Below are 22,084 nucleotides of genomic sequence, written 5' to 3'. Positions count from 1 at the left end.
GAAGAGAAGAAAGAGAAGGTATAAAGGGGGAGAATTCTGTGCACCAGGGGGTGACATGAATTCCATCATTATCCATGAACTTGCAAATGCTATGGTATCAAGGTCATCTTGAATCCTTCCTTTATCTTCCTCTTCCTCCTTTTATTTTTATTAACTATCATGAAAAGCTATCAGTTATCATTTATTGCACTTATGAAATTTTCTGTCTCATTCAATTCAACAAAATTTCTACTATCAAACTCGAAGTTATAAGTTCACTAATACAAACATTTGACACCTTTTTTAATGCTGTCTTGGCTTCAGTTTCACTCTCTCCCACTAGTCATACATCCTGTAACTAGTCATTGATCTAGTTATGACTTCTCACTTTTTTAGGTATGTCCACAACTACTTGTAGACTGTGGAAGAAAATCCTTTTTGTTTAGGGTGTGCAACTAGGATATTTCATAATATTGCCTCATTTTCTACCCTGTAAGTCCAGTGATATCATTATTTCCTTTACTACTTCATGCACTTGCATAGTTTTTGCCTTTGTTATGTTGTTTTCTGGCTAAGATTGTCCTTTTTCATGTCCTAAATTTGGCCTCAACTTCTGAGTGTCAGCTACTAACATTCAACTCTGAGCAGGGACAATAGTACTTATCTCTGGTTTCCCTTAACACTTGCTATTGTTTTGCTAGTGCACACACTTCTCATGCTCAAATTGCCACTATCTTGGTTGTACTCTTTCCCCCTCAATAGATTGTGGACTCCCTGACATTGGTTACTGTGCCTTATTATTTGTTTACCAGTACAGGGTCAGGCTTAAAGCAGAGATTCAATCAAGTATCTTTCAATTTGTTCTCATTTTTCTCCTTCTCTCCCCCACTTTCTCTCTTTCATGCCTTTACTGCTTTGAACTGTATATTATAAAAAGATAATATTTTTATCCATAAAATGACTGTCCCCATAAATTATTGACAAAGAAATTAAAACTATTTTTTCTGCATGAAGCAACTGCCACTCTGAGCCCAGTGAAGCTTCTGAGATACTTAGTACACAATATATTTTCAAATATGCAGTAGGACCTGCTAGGATTTTGTGGGTTTAAATTGAGGAGGGTCTACTCTAGGTACTCAGCCTAAGTTAAGAAATCCGTTAAGAATGTTTTTTTTTTCTTAAGAATGAGAAAAAAACCTTCCTTCACTTACCCCTTCCTTGAGCAAACCTGCTGAAATTTTCACATTGTCTAAAATCCTGTGTATTCAGGTACAGTGGCACATGACTGTAATTCCAGCCGCTCAGGATATGGAGGCAGGAGGATCATGATTTCAAAGGCAGCCTCAGCAACTTAGCAAAGCCTAAGCAACTCAGGGAGACCATGTCTCTAAATAAAACACAAAAAGGGCTGGAGATGTAGCTCAGAGGTTAACTACCCCTGGGTTCAATCCCTGATACCAGCCAACCAACAAACAAAACTCTTGGGTAGATTAACTGGAACACTGCATTGCCCTTTAAACATAGTATTGCAACTGCCAGAATAGCAAAGGTAAGATATATACAGCTGCTTCTTTGCTTAGGCGTTTAGGGAACGCCAAGCATAGGTACAAGATGAAAGGCAATAGGGAAACAAATTAGAATACCACATCTCGTGAAAACACATTTCACTAATAGTATTGTGACAATACTCACATAATATCGAAAAATATTTTAGGTAATGGTATGAGTAAATTCCCGAGAAATTTTCCTTTATTCCTGGTGATAATAATTTAAAGAGCTATAATTCCAGGTGGGAGTCCTAGGTTCACCACAGACCTCAAAGGATGCTTTGTTTGCAAGGATGAATCACAAGAGATTATAGCCATGTATAGGAGAAAGTCTCTTGGCCAGTTGTTACAAATTGGGACTGCAGATATAATATATTTGATGTATACAGTGCTAATTACTTTTTAAAATATTTGCCAAGATTTTAAATTTGAGATATTGTCTCATAAAATTCCAGATATATTTGTCATTTTATGAAATTGGAAGATCTGATGACCCTGGGTTCAAATCTTACATGACTTCAATTGAATAAGCATTTTTCCTTTCTCCCTGAAAATAGACTCCAATATCAGTTGCTATTAATCAACTCACTTGCCTTCTTCCTTTACTTATAATTAAAAATTTCCAGTAAATTAAGAGGAAATAGTTCTTATATCTATATTTATCATTTAAAAAAATAAAAAACAGAATGAGGTGGCTATGTTTCAAAACAGATGGGAGAGTTTGTATTTCCTTATAGGAATGAAAAATATTTCTACAACGTTGCTGTGCATACAAAGTATGCTTTTGCTGAAGAGATAAAACTTTGTATAATTATTCAATTCATTGGAGGAAATTACAGTTGATATACAGAAATCTCCCCTTATCTAAGGGGGGATATATTCCAAGACTTCCAGTGGATCCCTGAATCTGTGAATAGTACCAAACTCTATGTATAGAATTTTTTCCTATATATACATATCTATGACAAAATTTGGTTTATAAATGAGGCATGGCAACACATTAATGATAATGAATAATAATAAAATAGAACAATTCTGCCAGTATACTCACTGTATAAAATTATATAAATGTGCTTTCTCTGTCTCTATTAAAATGTCTTATTATACTGTACTCACCCATCTACTTCTTTTGGCGATGTGAAATGATATAATGCCTACATGATGATGATGTGTGTGAGTGTTAGGCTACTGTGTAAGGGTTACTTGAGCACCAGTGCTGCAATATCACAATATTTGATCTGATAATCAAGATTTTTATCAAGTGAATAATGGGCAGGTAGCGTGTACAGCATGTACACACTAGACAAAGGGATGATTCATATCCCAGGCAGGAGGAAGTGGAATAGTCTGAGATTTCATTATGTTACTCAGAACAGTAGGTGAGTTAAAACTTATGAATTGTTTATTTCTGGAATTTTCCTTCTATATTTTTGGACTGCATAATTTGCAGATAACTGAAACCTTGGAAAGCAAAAGCACAGGTAAGGGGGAACTACTGCATACAAAATATTTACGGTTAAAATATTAATTTAAAAAACAGACTGAAAGTTAAACAGGTTTTGTGTTTGAATGTATTCTCTAAGTGTTGCTGCTAGGAAATACAGTCATGTCATTAGTAATAAGTTTTCCCAGGCATCAAAATGTTTTACAGATGAAAAATTATAAGAATATCTATGTATCACAACAAAAATTACGCATCAAAGTGGATTTGTTGATGTGTTGAAGAAATGTCTGAGAACCATGTACAGGGCATGCTATTTTGAAAAATTAAATTTCTTATGACATTTTATTTTGTAGCTTATGTGAGCACAAATATAAAAAATGCCATAGAAAAAAGGGACATGTCCATCAGTAAGCATAATGTAATTAGTATAATGTACACCTAGCACATGCAGAAAGGAAAAGCAATTTACAGACAATGAATAATCTGTTAAACACTGATAGAAATTTATTTTAGGATTACCTTTAAAGTTATATATTGGTAAGTTTTCATGATGCTACTTTCAGACAAATACTGAGAACAGTATTTCAGACAATAAAGAGAACAGTAAGCACTTTCACAAAACGTCCCAAACTTAGCCACTAGGACAGAACTTACAGAGTACTTCTCTACTTCAAATCCTTTGTAGAAAGAGGCCATCAATAACCAAGTAGTTTTTAAAAAAATAAAAAATAAAAATGCCCTAGAATTATGCTTATATTTTTCATGATGCTAATGATAATTTTGAAGTGAATGAAGAATTTTATGCATGGTGTTCATTATAAGCAAATCAGGAAAAGGTTTGCTTAGCTATATTGAAAAAAGCTCCTAAAAAGTATAATGTACATGCACTCCCATGTTTATAGCAGCATGATTCAATTGCCAAACTATGGAACCAGCCTGGGTGTCCATCAACCATGAATGGACAAAGAAAATGTGGTGTATATACACAGTGGAGTTTTATTTGGCCATAAATAAAAATGAAATTATGTTATTTGTGGGAAAATGGGTGGAACTAGAGACCATCATCTTAAGTGAAATAAGTCAAACTCAGAAGGTCAAGTGTCTTATGTTTTCTTTCATATGTGGAAGCTAGAGAGGAAAAAAGAAAACAACATGGGGTGGATCTCCTAAAAATCAAAGGGAGATCGGTAGAGAAAAAGGGACCAAGGGGTGGGATATAAGGAAGGAGGGGGGAGTGCTGGGGACTGATATTGGCCAAATTATATTGTTTTAATATGTGTATGTACAAATATGTAACAACAATACCCATCAATATATACACTTATAATGCACCAATTAAAAATGTGGGGAAAAGGTTAAAAAAATTATAATGTAAACAGGAATCACAGACTTGATATGAAATATGTATCCATTGTTGCTGAGATTTTCAGAGTCCCAGAATTTACATTTGTTTACTAATAGATTCACATTTGCTTTGTGGTGAAATGTTTAAATAGAGCATGTTATGAATATAGCAGTTGCCACCATCAGCTGGAGATACTCCTCTTCACTGACTTGAATAACACACAGCTCCAAGCTTGGAGAAAAAGGGTGAACAATGTGGTGAATACTTTCCCTTTATGAAACTAGGTGCCTGAATTAGGTAGGGCAAAGAAATCCACTGAGCAAAAGGTCAGTGTGTCTGAAAAGGAATCAACTCACTAGTTTAAGATACTGAAATTTCCCCACCATTTCCCTTACCTACACCTCTGTTAAGGTTAATCTGTACAAAATTGTGAACTTGATTTTGGAATTCCAAATACAACATTAGCACCCTTATGCCGAGGAAAAGGTGTCAGTTTTCTGATTTTCACATGAAAATGGAAATAAATGTTATGAAAGAAAATTATGATCATTAATTATTGCTATTTTAATTTGGATTTTTATTTTTAATTTAAAATACCACTAGTATGAATTTTTTGCTTCATCTCATATTCTCACCCATAATTAATTAAAGAAAATTTTATTACTTTTCTGGCAGTGTATTTTTCTTAGAACTAGCTTGATTCACTCATTTAATGTACCTTTCTGCCTCTCATGGACATTTGAGTTTGTGATGTCTCCATGAGATAACATTTTAGTCATTCCTCTCACTGCCCCTACTGTTTACCCCCAAAAAGAAGGAAACTTCTTGTCAGTCTAGAAGACTGTGAGTCATTGAAGAGACTATTCTGGGTTCATTTCTATGAACATTGCATGTATTATAGTAATCATTCAATGAGTGTTGGATGGATGAATGAATTACTTCAGTTGAAGACAGAAGACATACCCAGAACTCCTTGGGGGCACAAGTTATATTTAAATCTCATACAATATCAGTATCATAAATGATCATTTTCCTTTTCCTTTCCCTTCAATTTCATCTTGACTCTGCTCTGTCTTAGATGCCTATACAACAGCTGAAGTAGTTTATTCTTGGACTCTTGGGAAGAACAAATCTGTGGAAGTAGCACAGGATGGTTCTCGCCTGAATCAGTATGACCTGCTGGGCCACGTTGTTGGGACAGAGATAATTCGGTCAAGTACAGGTATTTTCTTATTTTATTTAACAAATATTTGTGTAACATATGCCACATGCCAGTCACCGTTCTAAGGGCTTATAGCATTCTTCAAAACTATGTTGTGACAAAGGAAACTGAGCCAATGCTGAGGTGGCAAGTTAGTAATTCCAGTATAGGTCAGGCATCCAACCAGGAGATCCAGGGAGTAGCCAGTAGCCAGTACCCATGGAATTATTTTCCTAAAGGATCACTGACTCAAAAAAAACTTGTTTGGAAAAATCTACCAGATCTTTTCAATAGCTAGTTCTTGCATTTTAACAAATGGAACTGGAGACTTGTTTTTATGCTTTTTTTTTTTTTTTTTGCAGTGCTGGGGATCGAACCCAGGGACTTGTGCTTGCAAGGCAAGCACTCTACCAGCTGAGCTATCTCCCCAGTCCTGGAGACTTATTTTGTAGCCTTACATTTTGTTCATTTGTAAACTGGCCAGTTCTAGTGACCCAAGGAAGAAAGTACCACGAAATCCAGTTAACGTTAAAGTGTTTGGCAAAATGGAATACATTCTAAGGTCCACATATCACATAATATTTTTGCTGTGAAAAGTTGTGAGTTTTCAACGTTAATTTTTCAGCAACATTTGTCTCTGTGAATCACCAATTATAAATAAAGTAGTACATTTTTGTCTTTTATTTCATTATCTGACCATAAGCTGTGATCTCATGATGTCATAGCATGTCATCTTGTCTGCCCCCTGTTCTCCTTCCATCCCAGGACCAGGGGAGGGTATCTGAAAATGGAAAAACTCCATTTCAAATGGATTTGAGGGACAGAATGGATTTAGAAATCTGAAATTAGGTGTGGGGAAGGCTATTATTGACAAAGGCTACAGGTAAGAGAAAGCATGTCCTAATGTGGCACAGCACACCCAAAAGAGCTGGGTTCAACACAGCATTTAGTGAGGGCCTGCCCCTAGCAGCTGAGATTTCCATCTCCAGGCAGAATACTCCCTTCAGCAGTTCACTTTTCTTTCTCAGTCCCTCTTCTGCACTACCCAACTGACATCAACTTTTAAGATCAGTTGTTTGCTATTCAAATAGCTTCAGGTGCCATTTCATTTATTAAAACCACTGTTCCATCTTTATCACATGGAGAGTACACATGCATGATAGGAAAATTAAAATTAAAACTACACAGAGGAGCCAATATTGGAAACTAAAATACAGTGAGTCCTCTATATCACTGGGGTCTGAGTCTGGTACATTGAACCAAGTACAGATAAAAAAAAAAATGAAAAAAAATTACATCTGTCCTAAACATGTATAGACATTTTACTTGTCATTATTCGCTAAACAATACAGGATGAGAATTATTAACATAGCATTTATGTGATATCAGATATTAAAAGGAATCTAGAGATAAGTTAAAGCACAGGGAAGGACATGCACAGGTTTTATGCAAAAATATGCAGTTTTATGTGAGGGATTTGAGCACACAGGGATATAGTGGGCTAACTGCACTCTTTAATTCCACTTTCTAGAAAAATCTACTTAGACGATTTTAGTACACTAACTGATTATTGTACATTTTGATATTTAAGAAGATTCCCTTCGCATTTTACAAATATGCTCTATATGAGTGGATACATATCATTGATATTGTTTTATATGCTGTTTTAAAATTAGTTTTATATTTTGAACATGTTTTTGTGTTGCTAGATGTAATGACTTACATGTACACAAAATTTAGTAACAGTATATTGACAATTAGAATGACCACATGTTCTTCATTACCAATTTTGGTTATTTCAAATAAAAAATAAAATGCCCTCTTCCAAGGTCAGAGAATTCTTGATAATGACGTGATATATGTTGTTGAGAGTGGGAAGTGCAGTGTTTCATTTTGAAACTCAGCAAAATAACATCTTCAGTGTTAGTGGCCTCATGTATATGGATCATAATCTATTTAACCAATTATCTACTATTACATTCTGCATTTTAATGCAATGAACAATACTGTAAAAACCCTCTTTTTCCATATATCATTTTGCTGCTGTGTAATTATCTGCCTAGGATACAGACAGAAAATTGAGATTGCTTTTCACAAAGTGGACACATTTTTTAAAATTTAATACATATTGACAAACTCCAGCTCTGAAAGGTTAAACAATTCACACTCCCATTATCAGTGTCTGAGCATGCTGGTTCCCCCTTACCTTGGCAACATAGGTATTAGGGATTGAATTATGTCCCTCTAAAAGATATGTTGAAGTCTTAACCTCAATACCTCAAAATGTGACCTTATTTAGAAACAGTGTCATTGCAGATATAACTGGTTAAGATGAGATCATCCTGTACTAAGGTGGCTTACTAATCCAATATGACTGGTGTCCTTATGAAATTAGGAAATTTGGACACAGACACATGCAAAACACTATGTAAACATGAAGGAAGTAACAGGGTGGATGTTTCTGTACGTTGAGAAATGCCAAACATTGCTACCAAACAATCTGAAACTAGCAAGAACCAAGGAAGAATTTCCCTATGAGTTTTAAATGGATCCTGGTCCTACTGATACCTTGATTTCAGATTTCTATACTCCAGAACTATTGGTCATTAAGTTGTTTTGATTAAACCCCTGGACATGGTGGTGAAATTAATAATGATCAAATTTTGAGCATATAATATGTGCCAAGCACTGCCCTGAGGATATGCATTTTCACTTATTTATACCTTTAACAACACTCTGAGGTGGCAGTATTATTATTCCAGGTTGAAAAATGATGATATTATTTCTCTAATTAAAGGTTTTAACCACTTATGCTTTACTTTTAGTGACTTCTTCCATAGGTATAGTGTGATGATACTGGTATTCTTTAACTTTATCCCTTTATAGATTAAACATAGATTCCTTACTCTGAAGCATGTGAGTATGGAACCCACTCCAGTTACTCCTTGCCTTTCCTCTCCTCCACCAGTTTCACCCTACGTCTTGATAGCTAGATATAATAGTTACCTGTATTTCCTGTTCAATCAAAGTTTCTCTTATATCCTCATCTCTTTCTTGCTTCCTACATCTACCAGCTAAAATTTTGCTTTTCACTGTCAAAATATATTAAAATATACATTTGGTTCTTGTGGTGGGCAGAAAAATGACCCTCCGAAGATGTGCACATCCTCATTACAGAACCTGTGAACGTGTAAGTTTACAAGGCGAGGGGGATTAGGGTTGCAGATGGAATTAAAAGTCCTTATCAACTGCTTTTGAAATAAAGATTATCCCAGATTATCTAGGTAGACCTAATACAATCACAAAGGGTCCTTATCAAGAAGACCAGAGTCAGAGAGGAAATGACTTAGAAGATGTTTTGCTGCTGGATTTAAAGATAGAAAATGCGGCCACAAGTCAGGAAAGACTGGTAGCCTCTTACCTAGAACTGCCATAAAAGAATGCAGCTCTGTCAACAGTATATAAAAACAGCACATGCCACCCCATTAATATATACAATTTTATGTCATATGTATCATTTAAAAATTTTAATTAAAAACTTTGATTTTCACAGAGTCTCATTTTAGACTTCTGATCTCCAGAGGTATAAAAACATAAATTTGTTGAAATACCAATGGGAAACTAATACAATTCTATACCCATAATTAATCCTTTTACACTTACTCTACAGATTAATTTTAAAAATTTGAAAACCAGCAAGTGGACTTTGTGTTAGTATGACTATAAACATTGTCTTTTGCAGAATTGCATTTATTTTGGAGGGCCTCCCATCCACTTTAATTTTCCTATTTTTCTATAAAACAATACTTTCTTTTGGCTAGGAGAATCAATATTTTTTTATAATCATTGTGACTCTGGAGGTAGGGACAGTAACCCTTCTATGTATAGACCTTCAGTTAATGACCGTTTTCCACCTCTGTTTTTGAGACACTCCCCAGTTGTCCATACAGTCTTGAAGCCTGCATCCTCTTTGAGTACTGCCCACCAGGCCTCTCCAGTTGGCAGCACCCCATCTGCTTCCCATCCACATGGAGGCCTGCTTGTTTGCTGGCTTCCTCCTTGGGCACTTTCCACATTCAAAGTTGTGTTAAGCCCTTTCACTACATGTTGTCATCTTTCTTATGGGATTGTACTATTTTACTCTCTTTATCTTTGGTTAATGGAAATCTTAAGAGGAGGAGGAGTAAACTTTAATCTGTGTTCTCATTATGGTATCATGAACAGGAAGTTCTAGGTTTTTTTTAACCTACACTTTTAGTACTTTGTTTCCATTTTTTAAAATTTACACAGCAAATCATTTGGAAGTCCCTTTGGTTTATACTGAGGTAAGTTAATCTATTATTAAAATATCCTTTAGCAAATAATCTCATTTTTCCTCATTGATTTAAGATGCTGGATTTAAAGTTGGATGAAATGGTGCACGCCTGTAATCCCAGCAGCTCGGGAGGCTGAGGCAGGAGGATTGTGAGTTCAAGGCCACCCTAAGCAATTTGGTGAAGCTCTGAACAAATTAGCAAGACCCTATCTCAAGATAAAAAGGGCTGGGGATATAGCTCAGTGGTAGAGTACCCCTGGGTTTCATCCCTGTACCCCCCAAAAAGATGATGGATTTATCATGTACTAAATTCATATACATACACATGCACACACACACACACACACACACACACACACATATACACATAGGTACATGTCTGGACTTATTTTCCATTTCTTCTTTTTCTCCCCTCCTCCTCCTCCTCCTCCTCCTCTTTCTCTTTACCTTTTCCTTCTCTGAAGATCAACTCCAGAATGTGGTATGCTATATAAGCTCTCTACTGCTTAGCTACACTCCCAGTTCATATTTAATATTTTCTTTCTTTGCTGTCTATTCTCTATCTGTATCACATTATTTTAATTAATTTAGATAAATGCTTTCAAACTCATTTGAAATTAGTGTGTGTATATGTCTATACACATGCACAAACTACAAATATAACATTACTATGAAGCTGAACAAGCCACTATTACCCATAATATTATAGAGGAAGAAGAATAAGATGGGTAGATTGGACACAGATGTAGGTGGGAGTCCTTTTGCTGCACACTCAAAATTTTTAATATAGGAACCATATCAGTATTATTATTTTACCATATATGAATATTGTTTCCATTGTCACTACAAGTTATGGACATTCCCTTATAAATCTCAAATATGTTCCTCCATGTAAGGTCTAGCATATGAGTGGCAAACTCTGCCAAAGAAAGGACCTACAATATATAGATATTCTGTTTGGTATTATTGACTTCCTCTCTAAATGTTCAGTATGAAGTAACTATAAGCAGAGAGCTTCTGCTTCTTGCTCCAGACTCAAATATGTGTTAAATAAGTAAATGAAATTCTTCAAAATCTGTCATTAATTGCTGACACCATTCCCTATTTTCAGCACTAATTATATTTCTCCTCATTTAGCAAATTATTGCATTAATTTTATAAGAGGATAGTATACATGCATGAACTTGTTTTTCCATCTTTTTTAGAAATTTGATCATTCATTAGAGTAAGAGTTTGATTGTTATTGTTCTTGTGTATATAATCTCCAGATGTGTAGCATAGGACAGACTGGAAAAGACACAAAAAGAAATCAGAGAGATGGAAATAAAAGAATATAGAAGTCAAGATAAAGACCATGGAATAGAGATAGAAAGCTGGAGAAATATCAAACCCAAATTTAAGAAAATATATTCACTCAAGTTATATGACAAGTTAATCCTCTTGTGTATTTCACATCCTTAAAAATTAGCCAAATTGAGAATATGTTTTACACTGTATCTTAAAATACTTCACATTTCACACAGATGGAACTTAATAGGCTGGAATAAAAAGACAGAGGGAAAATTCCCCAAACCACTTTAAAGGCTATCCTTCATAATAACAAACACAAAGAGAAGCTGCAATAGAGACAAGGAAGGAGGGAATAAGACAGTCAACTTTAGGAAAATGTATTCAGTTATGTAAATCATTAATTTACTCAGCTGTTCTCCATTTCTGATCCATAGATAATAACTATTTGTGAATACACATGAATTAGGTTTTATATTGTACCCTTGAATATTTCACACACAACACAGATGGCACTTAATAAGCTGGGGCACAGGGGCAAAAACAGGATGAGTAAAGTGAGAAAAAAAATCTTCCAATCTGATTAATGCTTCAGTTCTCACTTTGGCAGAGAAGAAGATGTGAAGAAAAACAAAATATAAGAGTTGCATTTTAAAAAGCGGATTCAGTTAATTGATGTAATGGATTAATATGCTAAGTTTCCTAAAGTTCACTTGTAATTTTCATCCATAGAAACTATCTTGACTATGAATACCTGTGAATATGCAAAAGTACCTCACTGTCCTGTTCACTATTTCTGGATCTAGATAGTCTGCAATAAAAGGGAAGAAACAGGGGAAATCTCCCCAATCTGATTAAACGTGTGAGGTCTCTCCAAGGAGACAGCATGACAAAGAGAAAGAAAAGATACAAAAGGAGAGGACTGGAGAAAAATATATTAGTCATGCAAAACAAATAATTAAAATCTGACAAGCCTTTGAAAAGTACATTCGATTTGCCTTTCAGATCCATAGAATGTAATTTATGAATGATACTTTTTATATTTTGTATATTAAATATTTCACATCAGAGATAAGATTAATAAGTCCAAATTTCAGGGAAAATAAATGCTCAACTCCTTTTCAGTGGGAAGAGAGAGTAAAGGAAAAAGGGACACAGAAAGAGAGGAGTAAAGATGGGCAGGACAGGACAGACAGAGATGTTGAAAAAGAAGCAGAGAGAAAGGGAAGGGTAGCTCCAAAATTATAATGAGGAAAATGTGCCATAGTTTTGTATGAGATTCATTGCTAAATCAAAAATAAGCCTATGTGTATTTTTCATGCCCATGTAAACAAACTGAGATGTGAATACACACACAATATGGATTATATACTGAACTTTGGATGACCAGATGGTGCTTCCTAGGCTTAGGTAAAATGGAGTGAGGTAGAGTAGGAAAGTGGGAAATTGCCTGATTCATGAATAGTGCCAAAATGAAATGTGGAGTAATAAAGGTGAAAAGTGTGAAACTCTGATAAGAGAGGCACTAGTGTGGTCATATTTCATGGATCTTTGCAGCCTAATTGGGGGAATTTGGCTTTTGATCTTTGTGAGACAGTAAACAATTAGAGGATCTCTACTAGAAGAGGGATAGGATCTGAGTTTCTTTCTGGAAACTCAGGGGTTATCTATCCCATGCCTTTTCCTAACTTCTAGTGATGGATAGCAATCCTTAGGTCTCCTTGGCTTGTGGATGAACCACCCCAATCTCTCCCTATGTCATTCTGTGTATCTCCCTCTTCTTACTCCAGTATGGCCTTGTTTTAACAAATTATATCCGCAAAAGTGCTAATTTCAAATAAGGTTAAGAATTCACCACAATTCAATCCATAACACGTAAAACACTACTGACAAATCCAAAAGAGTAAGGATTGACTACTGAATTTGGTCAAGTAATAATTAGTACATACCTTAGAAGACTGTTATTTGGCACAGAGTAAAATCTCAATAAGCATTCACTCTTTTTTTTTCCACAGAGCAAAATAAGTTTATTTGTATTCATCAGCAATGAATAAGAACTGCAACTTACAAAACATTTTAACACAGTTTAGAAAATATTAAGTACATTGGGATGAATCTAAAGAAATAGTTAGAAATCTTTTTTATTGATTTTTTTAGTTATACATGACAATAGAGTCCATTTTAATATAAACTTCGGTTGTGAAGCACTGCAGATCAGTCCCCTGTATTCTGCTATGTAAACTTTTGGCTTTCGACCAAATGAATCAATTACAACTCATGTCTCTTTTGCCTTAGTATCTTGATCTACAAAATTAGGATAAAATAGCACCTATGTCATAGGGTTGTTTTAAAGATTAAATATCTTAATGAAGTTAAAGTGCTAGGTGAGTGCCTGTCACAAAGCAAGCATTGTAGAAGAGATTATTGTTTTTTAATATTATTTAGGTTAGAACATGCATTTATTTGACTGAGCTGGTGTCAAAATTGCTCTGATCAAGTTGTATTGGCACCCTGAAAATACACTATTTCATGATTATTAAAGAGCTCTGGGTACATGCTTGGGAGGTGCTAGGATATCTAGTCTTGAATATAATAAGGAGCTTTGTGGACTGAATTAGGGCCAAACTTGCTCTAGCAATGTTTATGTGACTATATACTGCCTAATTTTACTCTCTCTCCAGGAGAATATGTTGTCATGACAACCCATTTTCATCTCAAGCGAAAAATTGGCTACTTTGTGATCCAGACCTACTTGCCATGTATCATGACTGTGATTCTATCACAAGTGTCTTTTTGGCTCAACAGAGAGTCTGTCCCTGCCCGCACAGTCTTTGGTAAGTGCTACTTGTTGGAGAATGGGGGAGAGACATTCCATGGGTAGCCAGAATATGGTAGTCAGAGGAATGGTTGAAGAACCATTTCTCGAGGTGCAGGAGCAAGCCCAGCAGTAGTAACTAAGCCATCAGGTTCTAGAATTTCAGGCAAATGAATTCTTCAAAAAGGAAGCAGGAATAAGAGGAGTGTTTCAGTAAGATTACTGAAATTCTGCCTGCCTTAGTCAGGTCTGTCCCAGGAATAAGGAAAGGAACTGAACCTTCAGTGGAAAAGAGAGGTTTTCAGTGCAGACTGAAGAAGGTAAAGGGTGAGAAATCAAGCTGACAGTAGAGAAGTAATTTGGGGCTTTTGAGAGAAACTTTTTTTGGTGTGAACATCTGACTATGCTGCTTTTCCTTTAGCCTTTTTGAAACTATGAATTAGCTGATACCCAGTAAATGCTACAATTTGAAGACTTCTTTAAAAATACCTATAATCAGAAAATTTACTCAGTATGAGTTTTCTGATGTCTAGGAAGAGATTTACATATCATTAACACTTTTTCCCCACAGACATAAAGCCTACAAAATATTCTCTGCCTGTTTCTCCTGCTGAAAGATTTTTAGGAGACAATATAGTTAATTCTTTTAGGCTACTAGACCACCTCTATGGTCCCACACAGAAGGCATTTCTACCAATATCCTGAAACTCTACTGTGTCATTAAATAAACGGTAAACAATGTTTCAGAAATTAGTAGCACTGTAGGTCAGGTCTAGGAGGAGAAACAGTGGAGAAAAAGGAAAAAGAATTTGAAGGGTTTGATATCATGGAAGTCAAGAAAGGAAAATATTTAGGAAGCAGGGAAATATCATTTGTGAGTTTATGCAGGATGAATTTACAAACTGCTGGGTATTATGATATACTTGCATGTTAGTTATCTTGGAAAGAACAGTTCTATTGAAGTGGAGTTAGCAGAAGCTATGTGGGAGTGGGTTAAAGGTGCTCACTTTTGGAAATATAACAAAGTAGAGATCCTGAAAACTATTCCTCTAGAAATTTCTAGAGAAGCGAGATAAGAAAACATTCTTTTAAGTTACCATCTAACCTCAAAAACATTAAAGGAAATACTTAGAGGCCCCATGGAAGAAGGAGTTGAAAAATGGAGTGTAGTCACATGAACTGATACTCTGTAGCAGGATGATGAGTGAAGGGGTTAGTGGTTTGGGTAAAAAAAAAAGAGTTTTAGTTTGAAGATTATTCAAGGAAGGCATGGGGCCTGAGTAAAGGTAAGGGTTACAACTAAGGCTGCGGTACACTAAATAGTGGCCCCCAAAGACATTTATGTCCAAGTCCCTGTAACTTGTGAATGGAAGCTTATATGGCAAAAGTAACTTTGAAGAGGTGATTACATTCAAGATCTCGAGCTGGGAAGATTATACTGTATTATCTGGATGGGTTCTACATGCAATCGCAAATGTTCTAAGAGTGAGGATATTTGACTACAGAGAAAAAAGCAGTATGATGATGGAAATGGAAACAGGACAGATTGGAATATGCTCTCCTGTTGGCTATAAAGAAGGAGGAAGGGATCCACGAGACAAGGAATTCAAGTACTGTAGTTCTGGAAGATGGAAAAGTCAACAGATGATTCTTCTGGAGACTCCAGAGGCAGTGCATTTCTGCTGACACCTTGACCTTAACCCAATGAAATTGATTTCATACTTCTTGTGTATCAATAGATTTGTGTTATTTTGCCACTAAATTTGTGGCAATTTGTTACATAAATTATAAGACACTAATACAAAGGTGCTTGCTATAAATTCAATACCATCAAAGGGCCATAACCTCAATGTAAGAGAGCAGTAGAAAAATGCACTTATCAGTGCTTTTTTATAAAAAGCATTTTTATTTTTGCCTGGGCTCACTGTGAAATATGGGATTCCTTGAGAATTTATTTTTTAATTTAGACTTAGCCTCATACTAATTTAGAATTCATATTTACAGTAACTGCATTGATGTGAAAGCCTCCAAGTTGAAATGTTAATTTAAAAAGTGATTGCAGAATTTTTATGTAAGAATGCAGAGCCAAGAATAGCCAATATTCTCCTAAAGAAGAACAAAGCAGAGACTTTCCCCATAAGATGTTCAAAATGATTGAAAAGCTATTGTAATTAAGACAGTGTGTTACTGGCATAAAGAAAAGAAAATAAATAAAAAATAAAATGCTATAAAGAGCTGAAAAATAGATCCATGCCCATGTGTCTGGAGACCTGATTTATCACAAAGATGGCACTATAGAGAATTAAATTAAGGTTGGTCATAGGCTTGAAAATAAAAGCTAAAATTATGATGCTCTTAGAAGAAAATACAAAGCAATATCTTTGCATCATTTGGTAGGCAGAAATTCCTTATTGCATAAAAATCAATAATACCAAAGGAAAAGAACTAATACACTCAGCTTCATCAAATTTAACAATTCCTGTTCATCCAAGGGTAACATTAAGAAGATGAAATGGCAAGTCGTAGACAGGGGTAACACTGTGCATATGTATAAGACTTACAAAGTATATATATTCCAAAATATAAAATGCTCTTACAATTTAATGATTAAAAGACAAAGAATCAAACTTTTAAAACAGGTAAAAGATATGAGCAACCATTTCATCAAAGAATGTATGTATAAATGTCCATAAGTATATGAAGAGATCCTTAACTTCACTTTTATCAGGGAAACATAAATTAAAAATTCAGTGACATCACTTTAAACATATACATGGTAAATTTAAAACAATTGGCATTGTCAGATACTGGAGAGCTTCAGGAATTATTGGAATGGTAAGACACTACTGGTGGGGATGTAAAGTGGAAAGACCATTCTGAAAAATAAGTTTGACTGAGTCTTACAAAACTTAAAATGTATTTACCCTATAACCTAGGTATTCTCTACATATATATTTGCATTATTAGACACAGACTTTCAAATTGCCATGATTAATATGTTTAAGTAGATTAAAGAAATGTGAGAATTCTGAGAGATACATGGAAATTAAATGAGAGACTGACAGAAGGACAGTTGGAGAGAGATACACACAGACAGAAAGAGACAGAGATAGAGAGACAGGCATACAGAGAGAATATTGGAAACTGTAGAACTGAAAAATAAATTAAATCTCAATGGTTTAGACATAGTGGAAGGATAATCCATGAACTGGAAGATAGGACAGAAGAAAATAATCAAAAAGGACAGAAATGTAAAATACATAGGAGAAAAAAGACATAAGTTTTTTTGAGATGGCCTAATGCAGGTGTAATTGGAATCCTACAAGAAGAACAGTGAGAGACTGGTACTGATGAAAGTGCTAAGAGCTATTGGCTGACCACTGTCCAACCTGAAGAAAGATATAAAGCAGGGGCAGGATAAGGGAAGAATAGTGGAATGCCTCTGACCTAACTATCCTAAGTGCATATATGTATATACCACAGTGAATCTCACCATCATGTATATCCACAAAACACTAATTTAAAATAGAGATAGATAGATAGATAGATAGATAGAAGAAAGATCAGTAGAATAGAAAGAAGGGAAAAGGAGGAGGGAGGAAGGGAGGGAAAGGGGATATACTGGGGACTGAATTAGAACAAATTGTATTCTTTTATAATTATGTCAAAATGAATCCTATTGTCATGCATAAATAAAAAGAACCAATAAAAAAGAAAAAAACTATAAAAACAAGTAGGATAAATTAAAACATGAAAACAAGGACACATTATGGTGAAACCTCTGGAAACAAAAAGCAAAGAGAACAAAATGGTCTTAAAAATAACCTAGAAAAAAACCACATTGCCTTTAAAGTGATAACAAACACACTGACAGCTGACCTCAAAGGAAACAAAAACAGGACATTTAGAAAAATAAAATAAAATGCTAAACATTCATCATTGCCATTAGACCCCAACTCAAGTAAATACTAAAGGTTATTCTGCAAACAAAAGGAGAATCATTCTAGAAAGAAGGTTGAAGATGTATTTAAAAACAAGAATAAAAATAAATCAAAATATGAGTAAAGGTAATGTGTATTGAAAGTATTAAAACAAACAAGTGATTTATTAGGTCAATAATATATTTAGAATAAAATACAAGACTATAATATAATCTATATGAATTGAATTAGTGATGCATGAAGATAAAATGCTCTATGGGCTTTCACTATCAGGGATAAATGTACCAATTAATATTTAATTTTCATAAATCAAAGATGCATGTTGACTGAAACTCTCCTATATCTTCTGGGAATTTTAAGTGTTACAACTACTTAAAAAACACTTTGTGTCATATAAAGTTAAACATATGGTCAACATATGATCTTGCATTTCCATCCCTAGGTATTCACCAAGAAAAATGAAAGCATGCCCTCATACAAATACTTACATGTAATCATTCAAGCATCTTTATTTATAACTGTCAAATATTGGAAATAATCCAGATATCTATTAATAAATGTCTCTGAATACATGAACAAATTATTTTCTATTAATACATTTTCTCTGAAATTAAGAGGAATAACTAAAGATAAATGAAACAACATGAATGAACCTAAAATATTATGCTGAGTGAAGGAAGCCAGGGAAAAATAAGTTCATACTATGTATTTTAATTTCATTCCACTTATCACACATGCAGTTTGGCTACCACATGTAATCAAGTAAATGAACTAGAAGTGCTTAAAGGAAGTGAAGAATCAGTCAGTTCTACCTGAGGCTTTCCAGAAAAGCTTTCTAGAAGAGTCTTGAAAGAAAAGCACTGGTTGACAGGCTGAGTCTCTTTTTATAAATGCTGAGATCCATTGCCTATCCATGAAGTGTTCTAAAGGCTTGATTGAGAGTCTTCAAGGTCTGACCAGCTAAGAGCTCTCCATAAGATGACAGGTCTAATTAAGTCCTAAAAATCTCTACTAAGTCATAGAAAAGAAATGCATTTTGCAGTACTGTTCTCCCCAGCTAAGTACATGCACAATGCTGTGAATGTGGCAGGTGGAAAATTGTGTTTGCTGATAACCATAAATGAAGCAGCTTCTTTTTTTCTTGAGTTACTCCTACCTTGGTATGATATGAAGGTTACTGAGTCTTGGGTTCATTCTCAGAGTTTACCAGATTATGTATTCAAATTATTTTAAATAGGTACTAGTTATATGCCTGGTTCCTAATGTGTCTAGAAATGTGTTTTTTCTAATCAGCTTTGATGACTCCCTACCGAGTTTGTGCAAAGTATTCCTTTAGGGTCTCTATTTAAATTGCAGTCTTTTCTAGTCTGCATTCTCATGTATATAAGAAGTATATAAGTAAGGTTCACAATGGAGCAAGATAGGAATGGAAACCCCAAGGCAGCAGCACATATGGTTGATTCTCTGGATAGAATTATGACTTCATTCCTTGTCATACTTGATCCAGGCTCAGAAGGCTCATATTTCCCATCCTCTTCAGCATGTCAGCACTTAGAAACAAGTTGCGATCATTCCTTCTTCTTCAAGACTAAATGATGTAGATCAATTGAACTAAAAGAAAGCTCTGGATTTACAAAAAATCACAAGTCACAGATTTTGTAATAGAGACCTAAACTGTGATGTGGTTATAGGACCAAAAACTGCCTTATCAAAATCTTGAGGAATAGAGACAATAAGTAATACTTGTGGATGGGAAGGCCCAGAGAGATTAAAGAAATTGCCAATATACAAATAAGTGACAGCACTCAAGAATTCTAAATTCTGGTACAGTGCTCATTAAGATTAAATAATTATTGCTAAAAATTAAAAGACAATGATGATAATATTATTGTTAACAATGCAATTATAAGTTCACTATCAAGTTAATTATATAATGACAAAATCACTATGGTAATAACAATAACATTAATTATACAAGCTATAATTTATGGAGTAATTACTCAGTGTCAGGTTTTGTGCTATAGACTATAGATATCATCTTATTCAATTCCCCAACACATCTCCATATCTTCTGGCATTATTATCTCCATTTTATATGTGATAAAACTGTGGCTTACTGGAATAAAACACCTCATTCATGGCTGTATCACTAGTAAGTGGGATTGCCAAGATTTCTGTCAAGCATGGTCTAAATCCAAAGCTGATATTGTTAACCACAATACTATGTGGTTCATATTGATATCTAAAATATGAAAATATTAAATAATTTTAAATATAAGTTAAAAATTAATAAAGGAAAAAGTAATCAATTGATCTAAAACCAAATTCTGACTTTACAAAAACTCACAAGACACAGATTTTGTAATAGAGACTTAAAGTGTGGTGTGGCTACAAGACCATTTTCCACATAGTTGTTTTGTTATTAGAAGAGAGTCTGGAATTAAGAAAGTCAAAACTGATTTTTTAAAAAAATTATTTTTAGTTGTGGATGGACACAATACCTTTATTTATTTATTTATATGTGGTGCTGAGGATTGAACCTAGTGTCTCACATGTACCAGGCAAGTTCTCTGCCACTGAACTACAACTCCAGCCCCTCAGACCATGTTGTGAATCTCGGACTCAGTTCTGGGCTGTTCAGAATAGAACCACCAAGATCAGGAAGGCAGTGGGCAAGACAAGTTCATAAGGAGAACATGGATCTCTATACTCATTCTGGAGATAAGCAGATTCACAGGAAATCAGAGGTCCCATTTTCAGGTCTCTGAAGGTCTGTTCTGCAAAGGAGGGAGTGGAATTTTTCTTCTTGTTGCAAAAGGAACTTTAAGATTAGTCAGTAGGCTGGTAGTTAAGAGAAGGCAGATTTCGACTCAAAAGTAGGTTTTTCTAATTTGAAAACTCTCTTACAATCAAACAAACTACTGACTCTTCAATAGACATGTTTAAGTAGAGGTTAAGGGACAATTGTTACAAGTACTACACAGAATATTCCTATCTCTGTGCCAATTGGGATAGAGTAACTCTGAGGTGGACCCATCTACCTAGCTTTGACATCTCTGTATTTTAGTTTAAATGAACCATTTTGAATGGAGTAAAGCTCCTTTCAAGTAGGAATCTGGTGAACTCGTCAAATAGACTCTCAATGTATTCTAGTTGCAACTTGCTCTCATATTATCTCTCTACAGGTGTCACCACTGTTCTCACCATGACTACCTTGAGTATCAGTGCCAGAAACTCCTTACCTAAAGTGGCATATGCGACGGCCATGGACTGGTTCATAGCCGTCTGTTATGCCTTTGTATTTTCTGCACTGATTGAATTTGCCACTGTCAACTACTTCACCAAGCGGAGTTGGGCTTGGGAAGGCAAGAAGGTGCCAGAAGCCCTGGAAATGAAGGTGAGATACAGCAAGGGAGGGGCTGAGAAACACCCCCTGAGAGAACTGTATTGGGACCAGGAGTGAGCAGCCTATAGCCTGCAGGAACTGGGCAGGGCTGTGTGCTATTCACTGGGGTCATCAATCCAATTCTCAACTGGAGTGCTTCTTGGCAAGCTGGAGTTTTTTCTGGGGGCAATGAAAAGAGAGCAGGTACTGAGGAGGGTTTGTATCTTGATCAAATGTAAGTGTGATGCTGCTAGACTCCAGGAAGACCCATTGGTGTTTACAATGTTTCCTAGAGGCTTGCATTCTATCTTAAGTCTAGTGAAAATCTCTGGAGCCACCTCTGCACCTCACTTTTCAGTATATTTACCTCGCAGTCAAACCAAACCAATCATCATTCCTTTGGTTTTTGCTTATTGCTTTTGTTGTTACTATTATTATTATTATTATTATTATTATTATTATTATTACTATTATTATTTGGTAATGTGAATTGTACCCAGGGGTGCTTAACCACTGAGCCACATCCCCAGCTACTTTATATATCTTATTAGAGGCAGGGTCTCCCTGAGTTGCTTAGGGCCTCTCTAAGTTGCTGAGACTAGCTTTGAACTTGCAATCTTCCTGCCTCAATCACCTGAGCTGCTGGGATTACAAGCTGCACCACTTTGCACATTGACTTTGTTTATTTTGTATTCTCCATTGAAATGCTCATTCCCCCCCACCATGCTTGGTGAGAGTCAACTGAAATGGTACTTTCTCCATAGAGCCTTTCTGGAATCATCCAGAGAGTTTTAACTTTTCTGTGGGAGGTTACTCCTGATATTA

General features: G+C 35.2%; 1 protein-coding gene across 1 annotated transcript in view; it reads left to right on the top strand.

Annotated features, from left to right (window-relative positions):
* Positions 1-22,084, top strand: part of Gabra3 (gamma-aminobutyric acid type A receptor subunit alpha3) — a 248,478-nt gene that overhangs the window by 214,989 nt on the left and 11,405 nt on the right. Inside the window, 3 exon segments of the mRNA XM_047535929.1 lie at positions 5,394-5,537; positions 13,800-13,952; positions 21,060-21,271. Of these exon segments, the coding sequence (XP_047391885.1) occupies positions 5,394-5,537; positions 13,800-13,952; positions 21,060-21,271 (509 nt within the window).

This window comes from Sciurus carolinensis, chromosome X (assembly GCF_902686445.1).
Source record: "Sciurus carolinensis chromosome X, mSciCar1.2, whole genome shotgun sequence".
In the NCBI taxonomy this organism is placed as follows: domain Eukaryota; kingdom Metazoa; phylum Chordata; class Mammalia; order Rodentia; family Sciuridae; genus Sciurus; species Sciurus carolinensis.
Note: the sequence above shows the minus strand (reverse complement) of the source record. Positions and strands in the feature narration are given on the sequence as shown.